The sequence below is a fragment of the Phalacrocorax carbo genome, chromosome Z, assembly GCF_963921805.1.
Source record: "Phalacrocorax carbo chromosome Z, bPhaCar2.1, whole genome shotgun sequence".
Lineage (NCBI taxonomy): Eukaryota > Metazoa > Chordata > Aves > Suliformes > Phalacrocoracidae > Phalacrocorax > Phalacrocorax carbo.
Genome location: NC_087548.1, coordinates 6,650,234 through 6,670,655, shown reverse-complemented (window position 1 = coordinate 6,670,655; position 20,422 = coordinate 6,650,234). Strand labels below are relative to the sequence as shown.

Sequence of the window (20,422 nt, the reverse complement as noted above, 5' to 3'; positions counted from 1 at the left end):
CTCCCTTTGCCAGGCTTGGGCAAACCGAGGCAGAGCCTCGCTCAGTCAGCGTCACTCAGTCATGCTGGTGGAGGTGCAGAGGGCTGGTAGCACTTAGATTTAGGGCAATCCAATGGAAAGGAATGAAGATTACATTCTGCTGTTGTTCTGGTAACTGCCATTAATCCTTGCTCCTTGTTTCCATGTGGATATACCTCACCTGGGAGAGCTTGCTTCCCTTCTCTTCAGAGAAAGCCCTCACATAACCCATGCAAAATCAGAGGTGGAGGTGTAAGGACTGGAACAAAAGCAGTGTTGGAGGCAGAGGGACCATATGGAGGGGAACCACCTTTCTTTGTGTAACCCTCTGTGCATCTAATTGACCCTATTAATGATTCACATACCTTAGTTAGCAAGTTATTTTTATAGACAATCTGTGGATTACAGGCATTCAGATATGGTCATTCCACTCATGTCAGTTGAGGAACTCGTACTGTATCTATTGTACATTCACATCTATTTTATACACGCCTATATCCAGGTATATCTTACAGATGGGAATTTTGGCAGTGTGCTTAAAACTGTCATGCAGTAGAGGGACCAATTTGCCCAGTGCTGGAGAGAGACCACATAATACATCACAGAAGCACAGCATGTCTGGGGTTGGAAGGACCCTCTGGAGATCGTTCGGTCCTCCACGCTGCTCAGCACCTAGGGCAGGATGCTCGTGACTGTGCCCAGCTGGGATTTAGACATCACCAGGCCATCTCCAATTCTTGATTAAGAGATGAAGTCCATTTGTTTTGCTTGAAGGGGAAGTCCTTCTGCCTTGTTTCTGTCCTGATTGACACGAGGTAGGTGAATGAGAGAGGCTGTTTCCTATGGGATCTATAGTGTGAACGGAAAATAGCTGTCACAGTCATTTTTCCAGCTCCGTGCCAAAGCTGGGTTGTTCTTTCAGAGTATCATGGCCACAGGAAGTAACTAAGGCTGTGGTCCAAAGATGAGATAAACCTAGCTCCAGGGCTCTGAGTGGCAGATTAAACACAATACTGGTGCATGATACTGATCCAGTATAAACTCATTCTCCTGTTTCAAATTTGTTTAAAAAAATTTTTGCAGTGGCTTAATTTCAGCCCAGCAGACTTTGTATTGCGTCACACTATGTCACTGGTCTGCACCATGCTGCCTTCATGGGCTCACAAGTTTTAGCCATCCTCTGGAACTCTTACCCAAAAAAGCGGATTCGTTCGCCTGGTGTGCAAAACGCCAAAACACACACAGAGCAGAGGTATTTTATTTAATTAATTTTTGTGCAAAGATGGGTACTAGGTTGTAACCCACAAAGCTAGAACACCGCACCAAGAAACTACAAGGCATTTATACATTTAAATGTGTCAGTCACAGCTAATATTCACATGCCTCAGCTAATAATTGATTAATTTCTTTCTTGCTTTGATGTAAATGTACAACTCACTTTTAATTTAATTAATACTATGTACGCTCAGAGAGTAAGGGACTTATTGGGGGACAGTTCATGGCCTATGGGCCTGAATTTTAGTATTATAATGAGGATAGTTCACCAAAAGGGCACTTTGTCCTAGCTCTTATCTACATCCCAATTAGTTGTTCTCCTTGACTATAGACTTTATCACCCTGTTCTCGCAGCTGCTGAGGCGGGATGTTTTCTTTGATCAGTCTCTCAGCTCTCCTCAAGGATATAGTAGTAAAACAAGGGCTTCTCTATGCCCCTGTTCCTGTCTCTGGCCGTCAAATTTTGTTTTGCCGGGCTCACATAGTTCATTGTTATGGCTTAGTGGAAAATTCCAAAAATTCCATTTTCTTCAGAATATGAGAACTGCTTTTAAATTGGCATGAAGGAAGTCTTAATCCCCATGTTACGCACTGTGGTCCATTCAATAGAAGTGTGATCAGATGCGTGTTCCTGATCTGCATCAAACTTGTGCTGCTGGTGATCTGGCAGTTCACGGACTGTGACCACAAACACACTTGATATTCCTAGCTTTTTTGCAAAGCAAAAAATGAATACATAGTTTGGAGCTTTTTTTTTTTTTTCTTTTTAATTCCTAATTTGGGTTAACTGAATTCAGTGCAGCTTGCTACATGCCAGGTTGTTGGGTTTTTATGTCCCATGATGGATTCTGAAGTTTCACTGACACTTCTCATAAAAGCAGGTTTCTGACCAAAACTTTCCCTCGAGTGTAATGTGGGTTGTCCATTGGCCTCTGCCCCAGAGGCAGCTGCATTTCAGTGGTGGCATATATAATCAAGGAAGCAACCCAGGAGTCTTTAGAGTGAAAGGTGATATCTCATCATTAAATATTGCTGTATAGTCTCCAGTGTTTTGTGGTGGATGGTTTTAAAAAGATGGAGTGTAAATAGGCTTCCAGGATTTCTGATATTTTGCAGAGATTAGTGATTTAACTGTATGTCACATGACAGAATGTGAGATCCAAAGGCAACATGATAGACACAGAGTTTGAGATGGTGTGGGCTCCACTTCACATTCACTGAGACACTCTCAGCCTCATGCCTCAGTTTCCCCTCACTCGAACCTGTTCAATAACAGTTTTTTTTTCTTTTTAATCTTAGGGCATTTTGGCCTTTATGGATAAAATGAAAGCAGTCTCAGTAACTACAGTCATGGCTGGGATTAGCATTCTATGGGATTTGGGCAGCGTTTCTTAATATTGCTCCAAGCTCTCTGCTAGTGCTCCAAGTGCTTGGGCAAATCAGCAGCAGCACAAACGCTGGGCAGCTGAAGCTGGCTTGCTTGCATCAGTCTAATCAGCGTTTGCTTATTACTAACGTGGTTGCCCCTGTGCATAGGCAAAAGCCATGCCAAGTGTTATAGCCACTTTCACTTCATAGAGAATCCCACATAGGTGGATTTCTCTCCCCTGCTGCGGGGTCTCACTTCTGTTTCTATCCTCAGCAAATTTTCAGTTTAATCACTTTATAGCCCCAGCGTTTGAATACTTGCAAGCATTAGTTGCCTGAGGCAGGAGAAGGGAGCGTATTCAGAACCCTTAATGGGAGACATCTAGTATGACACAAAGGGAGGTCTTGTACTTCAGGCCTTTGCCTCCAGAAGTGTGTTTGAGGTGCCCAGAGGATCTGATAAGAAACATGTGAGCAGCCCTAGCCAGGCTGAGCACACAGGCATTTGATTATTTCTCAGTACTTATCAGAGGAAGCGTGAATCGCTCCCTAATTAAGAGCTAATGCCAACTTCTGTGAAATTTGTTGTCATCCACCTGTGAATTATCCTCCTCAAATTTAACTTGACGGCAGGAAGCCTGCTAGCAGTAACGCTTTCCTCTGGGAGCTTAATTTGGATGGTAAAATGCCTCTGTAGCTGCTTATTGAACGAGACTTGAAGCTGGTGAGCCCAGGAGGCCTGGAAGTGCAGTTTGGGTGAGCACTTAAAAGTCTAGACAGCCCCCATCTCTTGGGTGTTTAGAACAGAGCTAGAAGTCTCCTGGAAAATCTGTCTCCTCCTAGATTTCCAGATCTGCACATTGACAGCTAAGGCAGAAGAGCTGCTGGAGGAAAAGTGTTTGCTTCTGCTCACAGGCAGCCTGCAGAGGGGACCTGGGGAGGTCTCCGAAAGACATTACACATTCAGAAGCCTGAAGTGAGGCTTCCTAATTAGTCAAGGCACAGGTAGCCTGCCCAAACAAGAAAGATGAGTATAATGTCCCTGCACCCAAGTCATTTAACTATTAACCCTGGAGGAGAGTAAAGAGATACCTAACACAATGACCCAGTTAATTCTGCGTGGAGTTTGAGCACAGGGTTATTTGTTGCTACCTGCGGGTCTGGTGATATCATCATCTGCAGGCTCTCAGCAGAACAAGAGGCCAATATTTTTAACTGGGATTTTAAGGTGGATTTAGAGTGAACTCACCTGACACTGGTATAATGCAATGACTTTATTCATCTGCAGCTTGTTTCTACTGACCTGGAGGCACACGGCCAAGCAGGGATGAGGATCTGGGCGTCATGGCCCAGAGCTTGGGTCCAAGACCCACAACCAGGCTTTGGAGCAGGATCCTGGCTTTGTATTCACCTCCCATAAAATATCACCAAATGAGTCAAAACCTGAAAGACCCTTCCCAGCTCGGAGCCATGAGTTTTATTTCAGCTCCCTTTCAATATAGGGTCCCAAGGGGGTTTGTTCATTAAGCTGGTGGCTGTGGTCCCTCCCCTTCACCCTTGGTGGCTGCAGGGACATCCTGCTCCCCTGCCTGCTGAGCTAGATGCTGTCTGCCAGAGGCCTGCTCTTTTTTACCAGCAGCGAGAGAGGTTAAAAGCCTGTGGGCGGAGGCCAGCACAGAGTGCCCATTGTACGTGCGTGCATACCAGAGCAGTAACTCCCTGGAATGCTGCACCGCCGAGCTTTTAGAGCTTTTACCACCTTGTGTTTGTGTTGCAGCCCAGGAGCGTGTGTACATTGCGTCCCTATCCAAGGAGATTAACAATGCGAAATGGCAGATAAATAGGACGGCCTTTTTTTTTTCTTTTTTTTATTCGACCGGTTGGAAGAGGAAGGTAACCCTGATGACTCCCATCACCTCCATAGGCACAAAGGAGAGGCGAGCTGCAAGGTTGGTCAATTAGGTGGAGCAGCTCCTTCAACTGGGTGGCTTTAGTGTACTAATTGCGTTAGTAATTAGTGACTACCACATAGTAAACACTTGGGTTCAAAACGATGTAAGGGCATTAACTAACCCACCCTACAAAGGGTTTGAATGAGGTAAGCGTTATCCTTGTTTCACAGGTGGTGAAATGAAGAGGCTTGCTGACCACAGGGTGAGTCAAGGCAGGTGTGCAGGAGACCTTGGGTCTGTTAGTTTGTCAAGATCACCTTAAATTAGACAAGGATAGCAGCTCTGGGAAATGCATCTCCTCCCTACTGCGAGAAGATGTGCAACTTAAGCATAAGTTCTTTTATGGTGTGCTTCTATCTCATATGAGCTACAGAAACCACCTCTAAGGCATGAGAGTTCAGGCTTCATGAGAGTTCTTCCTTCATTTTCTTTTTTTTAATTTTTTTTTTTTCTGCTTGGGCTGTCCGCTTGTGCCATTTATGGGAGCTTTGTTTGAATTTGTGTATGCTGGGGTCTGGGTGGAGGTCACCCAATGATTTCATGGACCTCTAGGATGCTTTGGACCTTCTGTTAGTACCAGGGTCAGACAAGTGACCCATGGCCATACTGTGGTGGAAATGTAGATATATAACTAATAAAAGGTGCTTGTTACTACTTCTTTTTGAGTTTTAAACTTGTGCAAGTTTTTTTTTTTAAAAGCAGAAAGAAGCTGGATGTGAGATTTTTCTTGGTGAGGTGTATTTTACATAGAGTAGCCTACACTGATAATGCTGTTATGATTTGGTGATAGGTAGCAAGAACATTTTTGTTTCTCCTCTATGGTTTATTGCTACTAAGAATGACCTGGGAAATCCCTGGCTGTGCTCAGATCTTGCTTGCAGTTGGTCAAGGGTGGGGTTTGGCAGTGTAACAGAGCTAATCTAGCAGGGAGCTACTGCTGAAAGGGTAGGTCTGCACCCCCAGCACCCGCTCCTGGCAGTGCCTTCTCGTTTCCTTTTCTGTATGCCAAAAGTGATACTCCTCTGACCCACCAGGGAGCTGTTTCTGCTAAAGTAGCAGAAAAAAATCTTTGTTTCTCTCTGAGATACTCTTCTGATAATTTTGTAGACTAAATTGGCTTACCATGATGGGGGTGGGGTGGTGGCTATATGGACGGTCTTAGGGCAGGTATATGAAAGTATCTCAACACCTTTAAAAACACCCTACCTGTTCTGTTTTGTTGATTTTGGTTTTTCGGTGCTTGTGTTTTTGTTGTTTTTGTGTGTTGTTTCTTTTTTTTTTTTTTTTTAACCAAGTGTTTGTTATTTAGCTTAGACTTTCTATATCACTGGGTGATATGTCTTTTGCCTCAGCTGAACATTCACTGCTTCTCCCATTACCTTTGGCTGAGACTTGGTAAAGTACTGAATATGAGTGCTTCCATCTCAAAGGGTTCAGTCTGCCATGTTTTAAAGAAAGCCCACATATGAAAGGATGAGAGCACAGTCTGTGCTTCAGTCAGCCCAAGCCTTTGTCACAGAGCAGCAGTACACAAGGATATGAGGAACTCTGGAAAACATTTACTTCAGCTTTCCTCCATTGCCCTCAATACTTGGGTCCCTGATATGCCCTGTAAGAGACCCAGGCGGATCCTCCTGCACTCCAGCATCCCAGGGAGCATCTTGGGCTGGAGACAGTATGCGTCTGGCCCAGTGTGTGATGAATAATTCATCCAAAGGAGAGTATCCCCCAGAACAGCTAGTGGCCAAGAGCATCTCTCTTTCACCTGGGAAGTGGGGAAATAGGGAGTCTGAAACTCTTCTGCCTGATTCATAGGGCAACACCATGTTTTCCTGTGCTCTGATCACTTAGTTATTGTTTAACCTGAGGCAAGATAGTGTCAGCCTCTATTTTTTTCCCCTCTCTAAAAACTCGTGACAGCAAGCACTTTGAAGTAGCAAGAAAGTTCATGGATGTGGAGAGCTGATTGCACTCTCATTTATTTCCCAAGTCTGGAGTTGAAGGTGTTTGAATTTGTATACCTTTTGGTTTTATTTAATAAGTCAATTTTCATCAATTTAACAACACACGTGGCTATTATTCCTTGCTTTGCAATACCAGATCTAGCCCTCAGAAATGCCAGCCAGCCTTGGTTCCCATTTTGCTTCAAGGAAGGCCTTTGAGATGCTGCAGGGGAAGCCCAAGTTGTGCCCTGCTTCAGTCATCACCACACTCGCGTTTGATAATGTTGTGCGTGCTAACTTCCTTTTTTTCTTCTTTCTTTTGACAGTGGCAGATCTGGTCTCTTCTGAGCTCCTTGCAGCCTCTGCGCGATCAGGACGTTGAATTCAGAGGACAGTTACCATTCATTCCCGGGGATCGTACTTGCCCTTGCTCTCCTCATCCCCTCCCGCACTCCCCTCCGATAAAACTCCAGGGCATTGCGGTATTGCTATGGAGCCCAGGGAGACTCTGGGCAGCTCCAGGCAAAGGGGGGGTGAGGCAGATTTTCTGCCAGCCACCGTCACCTCTGCAAAGCCTCCACCTGCCTCTGGCTGTGCAGGGGAGACGATGCTGCCTGCGGCGGGCTCGGCAAAAGGGATCCCGGTGAGCGGTGAGAGGCTGGAGCCTGAGGAAGAGGATGAGCTGGGTTCTGGGAGAGACGTGGATTCCACTTCCAATGCGGACAGCGAGAAATGGGTGGCAGGGGATGGCCTAGAGGAGCATGAGTTTTCCATCAAGGAGGCCAACTTCACGGAGGGGAGTTTAAAACTAAAGATCCAGACCACCAAGAGAGCTAAGAAGCCCCCAAAGAACTTGGAGAACTATATTTGCCCTCCCGAGATCAAAATCACCATCAAGCAGTCTGGGGAGCAGAAACTTTCCAGAGCCGGGAAAAATAATAAAGCAGCTAAAGAGGAGGACAGGTCACACTCCAAAAAGAAGGTAAGTCCTATTCTTTCCCGTATTTCACCTTTCTCCTGAAAGAAAATGGAGAGAGCAGGATTAAACCTTCTCAAACAGTTTGTATCCGAGGCATAACCTTTGCAAGGTTTGCAAAGCCCCGCTTGGCCTCGGAGGAGGTAGTACAGAGCGGGTATCATCCTGCACTGTCACGTACTCTGCAGGGATGATCTTGAGCTATCCTTCAGAGGAACCAATTTGGAAGGGATCAAAAGTTCAGCCAGGCCTCTTCTATTTTCGTGCGTAATTGAGATTTAAGATTAATCATTACATGAGTGATAAATGAAGGAGCCCACTTCTAAACTGCTTTGTGTGTGAGCACTAATGCTCGAGCCTTTTGGCAGTTAAAGCTTTTGACTACATTTTTAAAATACAGGTATGTGCACGGTGAACAATTGAATCCATTCCTGTATACTGGGCGAAGGGCTCCATTTCTCTTGATTACAGCATTGTGCTAGCAACACTATAGTTACACTTCAGAAAATACTTCCATTATAAGACTCATTTTCTTCCAGATGCGTATCATTTTCTTGAAATATCCATCTATAGAGAAATTTTTGGTACTTCTAAGTCTGGGTAAAAATGGATTTATTTTTTTTTTTCATTTAGTCAAGGAGAAGAAGAGGGAGGGGAAAAGAAAGGAAATCTTTTCATTTTATGAGCTGTTTTCAGGAGCAAACATTTGTTTTGCTGTTAGCTTGATTTTTTTTTCAGTAATAAGCCCTATGCTTAGTCTTCAAAACAAATTTAGTTCAAGTGTTTTAAGAAGCACTGGTGGGTGGAGGGACACCTGGTGACTCGTCATGATATTTTGGGTGTAGTGGTGTTTTCTGTCCTAGGCGTTAGACAAAGGAGCTTTGGTGGGAGTGAGTCTTTATCACAGTACAAATACCTCATCTCTGCCTGCTTAGCAACATGTGGGCATCATGACGAGTTCAGTTTTGATGAAAGACTCATGAGCTATATCCAAACTCTGGAGAAATTAATCTGGGGTGTAGATGTCCACTGCTTAGAGCTTGGGGGTGGCTTGGCTTTCCTGCGTATGCAGCTTGGATCCCTCGCTGTGCAGAATGTCCCCACTTCTTCTGTATCTTATACACGTGATAGATGCTCACAGGGCTACTTTAAGCCTGGAGGAGACTAATTGCCAATGGCTCTCCCCAGAGACAGTCTTCACAGCAGGCTGACTTAAACCAAAAGTGTGATAAACCTAAACCACTTTTTGGAGCATCAACATTTCCCACTGACTCAAGGCAGAGCCCAGTGAGATTAACATTGCTCACTTTGAGAGCACCTCTGTCAGAAGCCGAACTTGAAAAAAACCCAAAACAAAATAACAGTAACAACAACAGAAAAATCAAGGGGATTTTTTTTTCTTAGAATCCTGATAAATGGCATACTCTCTGTGCATGAAAAAAATAGGTCTTTCTAGTACAGTAGAGGTTTGGCTGGGTAATACACTGAGAAGAGATTTTCCCACCTATCGAGAAGGATGAGCTGTCTTCTTGGCACTGAGCAGTGTCTTATTTCCACTCCTCTTTACTCCCTGAATACTTGTAGAGGTCTCAGGGGAACTAGCGGTTGTGTGAGACCATGCTCAGTGACAGCAAAGGTGTCACAAGCAATCCCTCCATGGCTCTGCAGAGAGGAAAAAACGTCCTGCAAACCACTGCCTACCACGCATGGACTGTGGGGAATATGAGTGCTTAAAAATAGGAGTTTTTTGATTTCTGTTTATCACCCAGTCAGACATGTATGGAAGGCATGTTCATTCCTCCTGTTGCCATCCAAAAAGGTTAATTAAATAAAACTAACTATAAGGAGACTGTGTCCAGAAAACCCAACCATAACAACAAAATAAAGCACCTTGCAGTGTGGTTACGCTTAGGGAGAAACTTTAATTGCAGAAAGATCAAGAGTTTAAAAAAAGCAGATCATGACCCAAACATGGCTTCATCCAGCTTACACTTGTGCTGTGAGGTCTGAGCTGGCCGTTGCTCTGCTCACACCCTCCTGTGTCCCCATCCTGCGCCGGCTGGAAGTGCTTTGGGACAGCACTGGCCTAATCTGGCCATTAAAACAAAACAAACCAAACCCCAGCAGGTGGATGCTCCGAGCAGATGGGGAGAGGGCTGCCGCACCGGCGCATCCATTAGCATAACTCCCAACGGCTGCTGCGCGGCAGCTGCTGAGCTGGGGCCGTGGCAGGGAAGACCCAGCAGGGATCTGGAGGACCCCGGTGCTGAGATCTCAAGGGGTTTGATGCCTGGAGACCTGCAGCCTGCACCTCCAAGGTGGTAAATATCCTGCACCTCTCCAGCCGAAGGGATTTTGCACATGACTGCATCTCAGCTCATCGGTCGCAGGATCAGGCCTTAGCTGCAGACAGCTTGTATCAAGGGTGATGAAAGGCACTAAGGGAGAGAGAGGCTGGAAATTGGTGGGAGAAGGGTTCCGGTTGGCAGCATAGTTGCTTTCATGGCTGACGCATATGTCTCATGGCCTCTACGGAGATTTTTTTGGGAAGAGAGGAGGAAACAGCATGTTGAAAATTGAATGGAGCTGAAACTGTCTGGTCCGCCTCTGGCTTTACCTGGGAGAGAGGACCATGCAGGTACCTTCTGCATGGACCTTTCACATGTACTTGCAGAGCCCTTGAGAGTTGAGACAGTGGTTAAAAAAAAAAAGTGATTGTCATATTTAAATGAATCTGGTGGTTTTGATATTTCAGAGTTAGGCTGTTTGATTGCCTGTTGCTTTAATCAGCATAAACTCCAGAAAGGCAGCAGGGAACAATGCATTTAAACCAGTGGGGCAGACCTTCAGCTGGCATCACTCCACTGTCCTCAGTGGATTTCTTCCAGGAGAGTTTGACCCAATGTGCCCATTACCGCTGTGCATGGGAGCAGCATCACTGTTTGAGTTTACCACCTAACTTATGGATGCAGGGCATATATATGGGCCTCACAGACCGCTATATAAGGATGGAGAGCTGAGCATATCCTGAGCTGCAAGTGCCATGCTCGTGTGTCCAGTGGGTGGGAACAACTGTCCTCTACCTCATGGAGCAGGACCTGATTTTATCTTTCTCCCTGAGGAGGAGCAAACTCTATCAAGGACTTGAAAAATTGCTTAAGTTTGTTGCATAATAAGTTCAGCCACATCTCCAGTAGTCCCCAGTGCTTTGAAATACCACTTCAGCATTCTTGCAGGAGTTTCAATACACACAGCACAGAGGGCAAGTAATGAGAACATGGAAGCAATTTAAGTAACAGCATGTGGGTACACAAAGGACTGGTAATGCCAGCAATGTAAAAAGGGGCTGTGAACCGGGGATATAGCATTTATTCAGTGGCTACTTAGGGAGGAAGAAGATATGCCTGTTCCTAAGCTTTCTACTGCTCTGCTAATTAGGCAATAGGGGCTAGTGCCTGATTTCTAAAGCTGTGGTCCAGGGAGTGGTGGTGATTAGAAGGGGCTCTGTGGAGAGCCACAACACTCATGTGCCGAGGCCTGTTTTTTTTTGCCTTTGATTCCAGCTCCTACACTATATTAAAAGACATAAACATACATTAAATACTTTCCTCATGTTGCTTTTTCCATGTGAGCCATTGCCCCAGGGATGTTATGTGATCATGAATGGGAGGGGAGGGGATCCAGGAGAGGATCTTGCTGGGTACAGCTGCTAATGCCCCTGCATGGGGAGGGAGGCAGGGGGTGAGAGAACATCAGCATTGGGAACCTCTTCTTTGCTGGCTTGAATGCTTGGCTGCAGCCCAACAACTTTTGGTGTTTCTTTTAAGTCGTGACCATGCAAAGTTTCACATCACCTTCCCGTTCTTGAAAATAAGAGTGAAGGTAGTTTCCTAACCCCTTTCCTTGGGCTGGTTGGAAGGTGAGTCATAGCTCAGGCTGTCCGTGTGGCCTCTTGTGAGGCAACTAGAAAGTGCACAAGCATTCTGTAAGCATTTGCTCTTATTTCAACCCTTCGGCGCCTGGGGATGGAGTGGGCTGAACTCTTGCCACTTCTAAACCGCAAATGGCTCCATTTCATTTAGTCTGATCAGAGACAGAGGGAAGAAAAAAAACAGGAGCCCAAAGGATGTCCTGCTGGCATGTTGGCAAGCCCTGCACCCGCTGGTCTCCCACCTGCGGCAGGGTTGCTCGAGTCCAGTGCCCTCAGCATCATTAAAGATGCCTTTTCCTTCAGATAAGGAAACATGCTGTCAGTCTGGAAGGACACAGAAAGCATGGCACCAAACTGCAAAAAAGCAATCCATCAGCATTCCCTGCCTGTCATGTAGCATTTAACAAGCCCCAGATGAGCTGTATTTCCCTGGTTTTGTTTTATTCCACCCCCCCCACCCCCCACCCCCCCGCATTTGCTCCTTTATTTTCTTGTGTCTGCAAACGCTTCGTTTTCCACCCCCTTCTTTCTATAAGCATAGCCTGACAAAGTTTCTTTGGAGCTTCCATCATATGTATAATGTCCTGCTTCAGGGGATGTAGCTTTTTTTTTTTTTTGCAATTATTATTGCATTGAGGTTTTTTGGGAGTTTGGATGGATGAATGTATTTTATTGCTGAGAGATAAGTGTCAGCAAGTCAACTGGAAATAAAGCTTCCTTGTGTGCAGTCATAGGAAACTCTATATTTGGATTTTTCTTGCAACATTTTTTAAAACTTTGAGTTCCTGTAGGTATTTGCCATTTCTCCGCAGGAAGCAGTTCTAGTGCTTTTTCCCTTGGAATTCAATTAATCGTCTTCCTTTCCTCTGCCCCACACACGCAGCTTTCTCCTGCAGTTTACCTTTCCTTGAGGACTCTTATTTGCATGCTTTCCCCTTTTCACCCATCCTTCTTCCAGAAGATCATGAATTCTTCCCCTGTCTCCTTTCCCCTTCTTTGCATCGCTGACTGCACATTGCACTTTCCCTCCAGGCTCTCGTGTGCATCCGTAGCTCTTGTTGGATTACTCCTGCGCTGGACTCCTCTCCCCAGTGATTTGTGTGCATGATCATCCAATTGCTCATAGCGAATGCTTATTCCTCTTTGCTAAGGGCATCCCCATGTGAGATGTCCTCTGAGTCAGCCCTTTTTGTTGCGATCCCAAATGTGGCTCGGGGAGTTGACATAAGTGCTTGCCCTCTGTGCTGTGCGTGGCTCAGCAAGCAGGAAAAGGCACTTGCACATTTGTGGTGGTACCTGCTTGAAGTGGCAGGCTTTGATTTACAGCTTCTTTTCTTTTTTTTTTTCCAAAGGATCGAGCCTCCGTAGCCCCTTCAGCCTGGGCCTGTTTCTGTGTTGGTTCGGTCCCCGCTTTTGCTTAGCAAAGCCCTGAGGCTACTCTAAATGATGCTAGTGGCGGCAGTTGGTGGAAGTTCATGCCAGCATTGTAGACCTCAGCCTCTGTCCAGGTTATGGAATAGTGGTAGAGCCCCAGAAATACCAGCACAGTGGGGAAGTCATCTTCTAGCTGTGTTTAAGGTGAACCTGGCTTTTGAGCTGCTAAGACCAATTTAGAGCTGCTCTAACAGGCAAGAGGCTCCTAATATTTTTACAGTATTTCTACACAAACTTTTGGGTGCAAAGCTACATAAACTTGGTTCTTTGATATTCATTCCAGGTTTCTTTTGGGCTAGCTTTTCTTTCTACCACATTGTTGATGGCACAAATGCAACAGCTGCAGTTTGGTGCCCTCCCACCACAACTACTTTGGGCTCCCCCAAAAAAGAGATCAGGAATTAATTTCTTTGTAAAAACTGCAGAGCTTAAGAAACCAGTTTTGCTATGAGATGAGAACCGCTCAGGCCCAGGTTCATTTTGGTCCTTGAAGGCACCCAAGGTATCCAGACTGGGAGCTGAGTCCTCTTGGACCCCCATGCAGTCACCTGGAGGATGCTGGTCCCTCCTGAAGGTACTTCAGTCCACTCTATGACGAGCAGCAAGGGCTGGATCCCAGCTCTCACCCTTCCTTCTCCTGCTCCAAAGCTTGCTGACACAGCATCATGTCATGGATATCTTCTGACAGGAATAAGACAGAGGTTTTTTTTCCTGCTCGGTGCTCTGCCTAAGACAGGTGACGCCCATCCCTCAGTGTCTCTCTGGTCCCAAATAATTAAGACTTTTTTTTTTTTCCCATGTAGTAAAGTATTTCTTAAAGAAACATGTCTGGCAGTAAAGGGATGGGCTGGGGAAACCTGAGCAGGGTTTTTCTGCTTAACGTGGAGTGCTAAATGAGGAAGACTCACTGCATTTGGTTAGCTGCCATATGACCAGGGTTTGCGGAGGCCATCCGTGTGAAGGACAGGTTTTGTTTTGTCACTCCCATGGCTCAGTTTCGATGGCCCTCTGTAACATTTCCTTGTTTGCTTGTGCTGTGCCTCTCTTTTTAAACCATGACAAAGTGTCCCTAGTGCTGGCTTTGGGGTTAAAATGTGGCAGGGAAGCAACTGGGACCTGTGCAGAGAAGCCAGAGGTCCAGCTGGAGGTCCCGCAGTCCCCATCACTGAACCACGAGAAGGGACAGGTGCTGCTCCCGGCAGCATCGTAAGGGCTTGGCCAAGTCAGTGCATGCTGGTTATCTTCCGAAAGTGCCGTGGCTTCTAGGCTAACAGAAGTGTGCTGGAGACAGGATGCGCTGGCACGTGCACTCAGAGCTCCAGACCTCTGTACTGGTTTTCCCTTAATTTGCAGAGGTTTTGGGATGGGATGGGCAGGGGTGTCAGTCTTTCATGCACATGCACACATTCCTCCAACATCAACTTTTGTATGCAGTGGTCCCTCTCCTCTCCTTCCAGGCATACCTGACCACAGATACCTTCTGATTTACCTCCAGCTTTTTCATCTTCAACCCCTGTTTCACACACATGCACACCCGGCTAGCCCTCTCAAGTCAGGTCTAATTCCTTACATGCTTTGTTCCCAGACAGGCTTCTCGCTGCCCACATCCCCCTGCACAGAGGGACTGCATGGTGGACTTGTCTTGAGTTCATTTGAATGAAAGGAGGGGCTTCACCTGGTGCCCTTAAAATTATCCCATTTAACACGTGACCCTCAAGGACAAGTCCAGTTCGCTGTGCTTTTGTAAGAGAATTATTTTCCATTTCTTGCCATGACCTCTAATGTGAATTAGACCAGTGGCTGTTGACTCCTTTATCTCAGGACATGAAATGCTATTTCTACATCATGACTGAGAGGGGTTCTCAAGCCATGGTGCATGCACTGGTAGCAGTACACTGCTTCCAAGTAGGCTGGTCAGGGTGGTATCAAGCAAAACACCTTGTTATTATCAATCTTTTTGTTTTTTTATTTATTTCGCTGGAGTTTTGGGCTGGCAATGAAAGGGACAGTGGAAGGGCTAAGGTGTCTTGCCACAGAAATGTGGTTGCATGTTTGAGATGTGGCTTGGACTGTGGCCACTGTGGAAGATAACACTGCTGATGATTAGGACATGGTCATTCAAGATGGGCAGTCAATTGCAGCTGTGTTTGCAGAACCAAGCACGTCTCTACCAGGCAACATGAGACAGTGCCTCATGTTCCTATTGTACATGAATGTCAACTGTTGCCAGGTCCTGCATGAAGGCATCAGGAGGACCTGTCCCACTGCAAGAAGTTCATAAGCTCTGTAGAAATAAAAGGAGGAGAAATGAAACCATCTTGTTTCTTAGTACAGTATGTGAAATAGAATAATGAGATTAAGCGACTCACTCAAGGAACCTGTCGCAGGCCAGGGTAATGTTCACGCCTTTTTCATTGAGCTGTGGTTGCTTAACTATGTGTCATGGTTTTAGCTGGGATAGAGTTAATTTTCTTCACCGTAGCTGGCACAGTGTTGTGTTTTGGACTTAGTATGAGAATATCTGCATGTTATCAACATTATTTTAGTTGTTGCTGGGTAGTGCTTGTACTAGTCGGGGACTTTTCCAGCTTCCCGTGCTCTGCCGGGGGCACAAGAAGCCGGGAGGTGAGGGGGCACAGCCAGGGCAGCTGATCCAAACCAGCCAAAGGGATATTCTCTATCATATGATGTACCCAGTATATTAAGTGGGAGGAGCTGGCTGAGGCGGGGCAGCGATCGCGGCTCAGGGACTGGCAGCGTCGGTCGGCGGGTGGTGAGTAGTTGCATCGCTTGTGGGTTTTTTCTTTTTTTTTTTTGGCTTCATTTCTCTCTCTCGTTATTTTCCTTTTTATTGTATTATCATTATTATCATAATCATAATTATTATTATTGCCATTATTACCATTACTATTTTATTTTAATTATTAAACTGTTCTTATCTCAACCCATGAGTTTTCTTGCTTTAGCTCTTCCAGTTCTATCCCCCATCCCTCAGGGGTGGTGGGAGCGAACGAGCGGCTGCGTGGTGCTTAGTTGCTGACTGGGGTTAAACCACAACACCGTGACACAAAAGAGTCTCCCAGGTAGTGGCCTGATCTTCAAGTGCGGGGTGCACAGCCCTTCTGGAAGCTAGTCCTCTTTTACTTGTCATTGAAACTATTGAATTTGTTTCAAAACTATTAACTCTTTGCATCTGCACTGCTAGCTTAAAAATAAAATTTATCTCGAAGAGTTAGGGCTTGATGCAGAAATGAGGGGGGTGAGGCTCTGGGGCTAATGTGCAATCAGTCTATCTATATGCTCTTAATAGTCCCTTCTGGTCTGTAAACCCTAAAATGTGGTAAGAGTCAAATAAGGAATATTTACTGGAGGACTCATTATCTTCTCATCAGTTTCTCATGGCTCTCTGTCTCACCTGGGTGGCAAGGTTTGTAGAGAGATGGTATCTTTTATTGACATCGGTGTTACAACAACTCTACCTCTATAAACCTGGGTGGTTCATTGAGGAATTTCAGCATTTCACAGCATCGTAGCTTCATGTGAGCAGCTTTCCCTCCACAAGGCTGAAAGATGAGAATCAGCCCAGAGGGGATTTGTGGGTAATTTTGCCTTGCCCAATGCTCTGGGGAGGAATGTGGTGGCACAAGCAAATGAGCCAGAGGCCATGGCCCCATCCTTCTTGCTGATCACTCTGTCTGACCACGAGAGGGCTGAGTAGTGGACACTCAGATGTGTCATGGCTGATCATGCTCTTGCTTTACCATGGGACAATGTCACTGGCTCCCCACCTGGTGCTTCTGTAAAAAGGCACTTCTGTAACATGCTTGGCAGGTATTTCCAAGGAGGATATGTAGGGAATAGTTTCCTCATACCTTCAAGGTAGAGCCTACACTCTAATTTCTTAAATGGGCTTTCTTTTTTTTAGTAGTCTCCCCTGCACCCCAGTATATGTTACAATATCGTGCTGGCCTGGGCAGCTTCACCTAAATTGTACCTGTTATATTCCCAGATGGGTAATTTGATGAAAGCTCACCCTTAAGACTAAGAAAAATAGGCCCTAGGCAGATATTTTTTCACTGGGGAGCAGTAGCACTAACAGGGGCTTGATCAGCCCTTGTTTCCACCTCCCACCAAAGTCTTTTCAGCTGTAGGGACAGTGCCTACATCAGTATCCTGCCTAATGTGTGTTAGCAGGGAGCTTGAAGACACTTGTTTTGTTGTGTATTCCACTGGGAATTGATGGTACCCGACTGACAATGTGTTTTACTTCTTATACCCCATGTATGTGCAGGTTAGATGAGATAATTAATCCATCTTGCCTGTTTTCTGGTGTTGCATTCACCAGCACTCAGCTGAGTACTTTTCCCAAAGACAGCCTCTTGCTTTCCATGGGCTACGTTTATTCAATAATTTATGTAATCATTTGGATGAATTCCCCCCAGCCTTTTCTGTCTCTTGTCTTAATTCCATTGCATTACTTGTAATCATATTCCTGATCTGGAGGAGAGGTGGGAAGGAACCCCTGTTTCCTTCTGTGACTACAGCACAGCGATCACAGAAGAAACTGGGAAGAGTGTGATGACGAGGGATTGATTTGTCCTCAGGTCACTGACTTTCGGTGTGGGCAGGAGCTGCTATTAGTCAACGAGGGACAGCAACTGCCAACGTGCTTCATGGGAATTTGTGAAGGACGGGGCAGGTCTGCGGGAGGGCAGCACCTATGCTGATCCCTATGCTTTGGTTGGCAGATGTGGCATGTAAGCAAGTCATGCTTCATCCTTAGAGACAACTTGGGTGCTAGGGATGTGGAGCCTTTGGGTCTGCTTGGGGTATCCTTGGAAAGGGTGGTCATTTGGCTGTCAATGTCATCTAGGGGGAAGCGGGGGTTTTTAAATACAAGGGAGGGTAGCTTGTGATGTGCATTCAGATCCTTAACCTGAAGCATTTGAGTGCAATAGAGGTACTGGCAGCAACCCTTGGCTTTCTGCATCTGCAGGAGTTCATATTACTGATGTGTACATAAGACTTTGGTAAAGCAGGACAATTGTCAATTACAGTGTAAATAAGTTTTTTACTATTACATTGTGAGTCTGGCTGCTGAACTTCACTTCCATCTGCTAAGATGTTGGTGTGGGGGATTGTTCTAATGTGCTGAAAAGGTGGGATAGCAATGTGGAGGAGCCCTGTCATTTTTCAGTGTATCTGGCCTGACTCAAGGCAATAAAACTTAGCACAAGCCTGTGGGGTAAGGCAGCTGCATGCTGGAGATATAAGTTGACTCAGTCCATCTTGGCCACAAGGTTTAATAGGCCTCTGTGAAATCCCTGGGTCAGAGGCCAACCACCATGCCTATCTTTGTCACATCTCGGTGATGTGTATCCTGGCAGGTTTTTCTTTTTGTCCCCTCCCCAGCGTGGAAAGAACCATCTGCCGGGTTGGCTTTCAGAAGAATTTCGAAAAATACCAATTTCCCTTTGTTACAAGAAGGGGAGGGGGGTGTGTGGGGGGGTGGGGATTGCGACAGAAGGGGGAAGGAGAGCCTGACCTAAAACCAAGCCAGTATTTGCAGGGGTTTTAGAATAGCTCGTATTGTGTTTCCTACTCCCCAAGGAAGGGTTGTCCCCTTTCTTCTTTTCTCTTTGATTTGATTCCCTGCCACTCTGTGAGCAAGTCAGAAGCTGCAGCTGCTGCTGTCAGCTGGGAAGGGAGTCCCCTTGCTTAAAACCCATGTGTTAATCCCTGGTTAGAAAAAGTCAAAACGTTTTATGCTCTCCTTATAGTCCCCTTCACTTCTGCTTGTCTGCAGCTTCAGTGCCTGCCCACAGACCTTGTCCCTTGTGTGAAAACACAGGTAGATTTTGACCCCAAACAGACTTGACAAAGAGCACAAGTAGGATAAAGGTTCATAAATAAATAAATCCAAAGACTGGACAAAGAGACCAAATCTAGTTTTTGAGAGCAGGGAAGGAGTTGGAAAGGATGTCAGGTGTGTTGTGAGATCTGGGGAAAAAAAGATGAGGAACTCTGCTAGTAAGGGGAGCTGGTTTTGTCATGACTGCTGGACACAGATGGGTAGAAATGTTTGCTCACAAGGGCTGCGCTTTGTTCCCAAGGAAAAGCCGGCAGCCCAGTGGGAGAGGAATTTAAACAGTGAGGTAAAAAGAAGGGAGGATTTGGGCCCTGCCAGATGGAGACAGCCACGCAGGCGGCACTGGAGAGGGTCTGATGGATAAATTGGAGGCCTGAAGGATTCAGAAAGTTTATTATCAGGTATGACGCCACAACATTGAAGGGTGAATGTAAAGAGTAGCCTGAGGTTGAAAGGGGAGAGAAGGAAAGATTTTCGATTTTGACCATGGCTTTTTCTCAAAAATACCCTCCTATCTTCCCTAGTGTAACAAGAAAATGACTCACCATGGAGATACAGAGAAAGGATTTAGGCGATGGATGGTAGGGACAGAAAATTGAAGGCAGTGCCCCGTAACTATTGTGTCTGAACACTACCAAAGAGCATGGGTTTTCAGCACGTTCCTAAGGTCCTCCTCAGTGTGTCAATAGAAAACTGAGGCAGAGAGAGGTGTTTCATCCAGGGCCAATACAGAAAGCATCCCACTTTCTGCTGCTCCAAGTGCAGCAAGGAGCCCTACACCTAACGCTGCAGCTTGGCACATCCATCAGGCTCCCATCACCACCCGGCTCTCCCCATCCATGAGCTGCAAGAAACAACCAGTGTCGTCATGGTTCCTCCCTGGCACCATCCCCCGGCTGTGGCAGTGGGGGCAGACCAGCAGTACCCACCCACCAGGGCATCCCATGGCACAGGGTGGGCTGGCAGGTGGCCCAAAGCTCTTGTGCATGGGCTCCTTCCCAGATTACCCGCGACCTCTGGTCCCCGTTTTGGGTGGTGGGAAGGAGCCGGCAGCCGCTGTCAGTCCCCCACTCTGACTCAGTCCCTTCCCCGCTGTGGCCCCTTGTTAATAAAGAGGCATAATTGGGAGCCCTCCCTCCATCCCGTCTGGTGTGAGGCCATTTGTGTGCTGGAGGAGGAGGGGCAGATCCGGCACTAGGGGGGGCTTGGCAGTGGGGGATGGAGGGAGGGAAAATTCTTTTGTTTGTTCAAGTAATTTAGGCCTCAGATGTTTTTTTTTTTAAAAAAAAAAGGCAAAAAAAAAAAAAGCTTGATCAGCACTGGTAAAGGTGTGCTCCTACCACATAAAATATGTCAGTAGCAGAGGGAACAAAGAACAAAAAAAGTATGGATTTAAGCATTTTGGTGTTGTTTCTCAGGTTTGTCAGGATAGTTGCTAATCCTTATAAAAAAACAATAACAAAAAACCCCAAAGTGAAATCTGTCTCTGGCCTTCACAGAGATCTCTGCATCTCAGCGCTGTCTTCAGCTCCGAAGGACTAAAAGCGGAGCAGTGGGCCGAGGTCTGCACCGGTTCCTGGGTGCTGCTGCCGAGCGTTTGCTTTGTGTCTGTTCCGCTTAGCCGGGCTGAGGTGAAGCATAGGAGAGTTGCTGGTT

At 46.2% G+C, this 20,422-nt stretch overlaps 1 protein-coding gene across 5 annotated transcripts in view; it reads left to right on the top strand.

The window, feature by feature from the left end:
* Positions 1 to 20,422, top strand: part of SETBP1 (SET binding protein 1) — a 267,333-nt gene that overhangs the window by 11,367 nt on the left and 235,544 nt on the right. For 4 of the 5 annotated variants that reach the window (XM_064439310.1, XM_064439309.1, XM_064439306.1 and 1 more), the window contains exon 2: positions 6,883 to 7,538. In XM_064439310.1, the coding sequence (XP_064295380.1) occupies positions 7,047 to 7,538 (492 nt within the window). In that variant the 5' untranslated portion in view covers positions 6,883 to 7,046. Of the gene's footprint in view, positions 1 to 4,556; positions 4,611 to 6,882; positions 7,539 to 20,422 lie in introns of those variants that run through there. The other variant, XM_064439307.1, reaches the window with a different exon arrangement.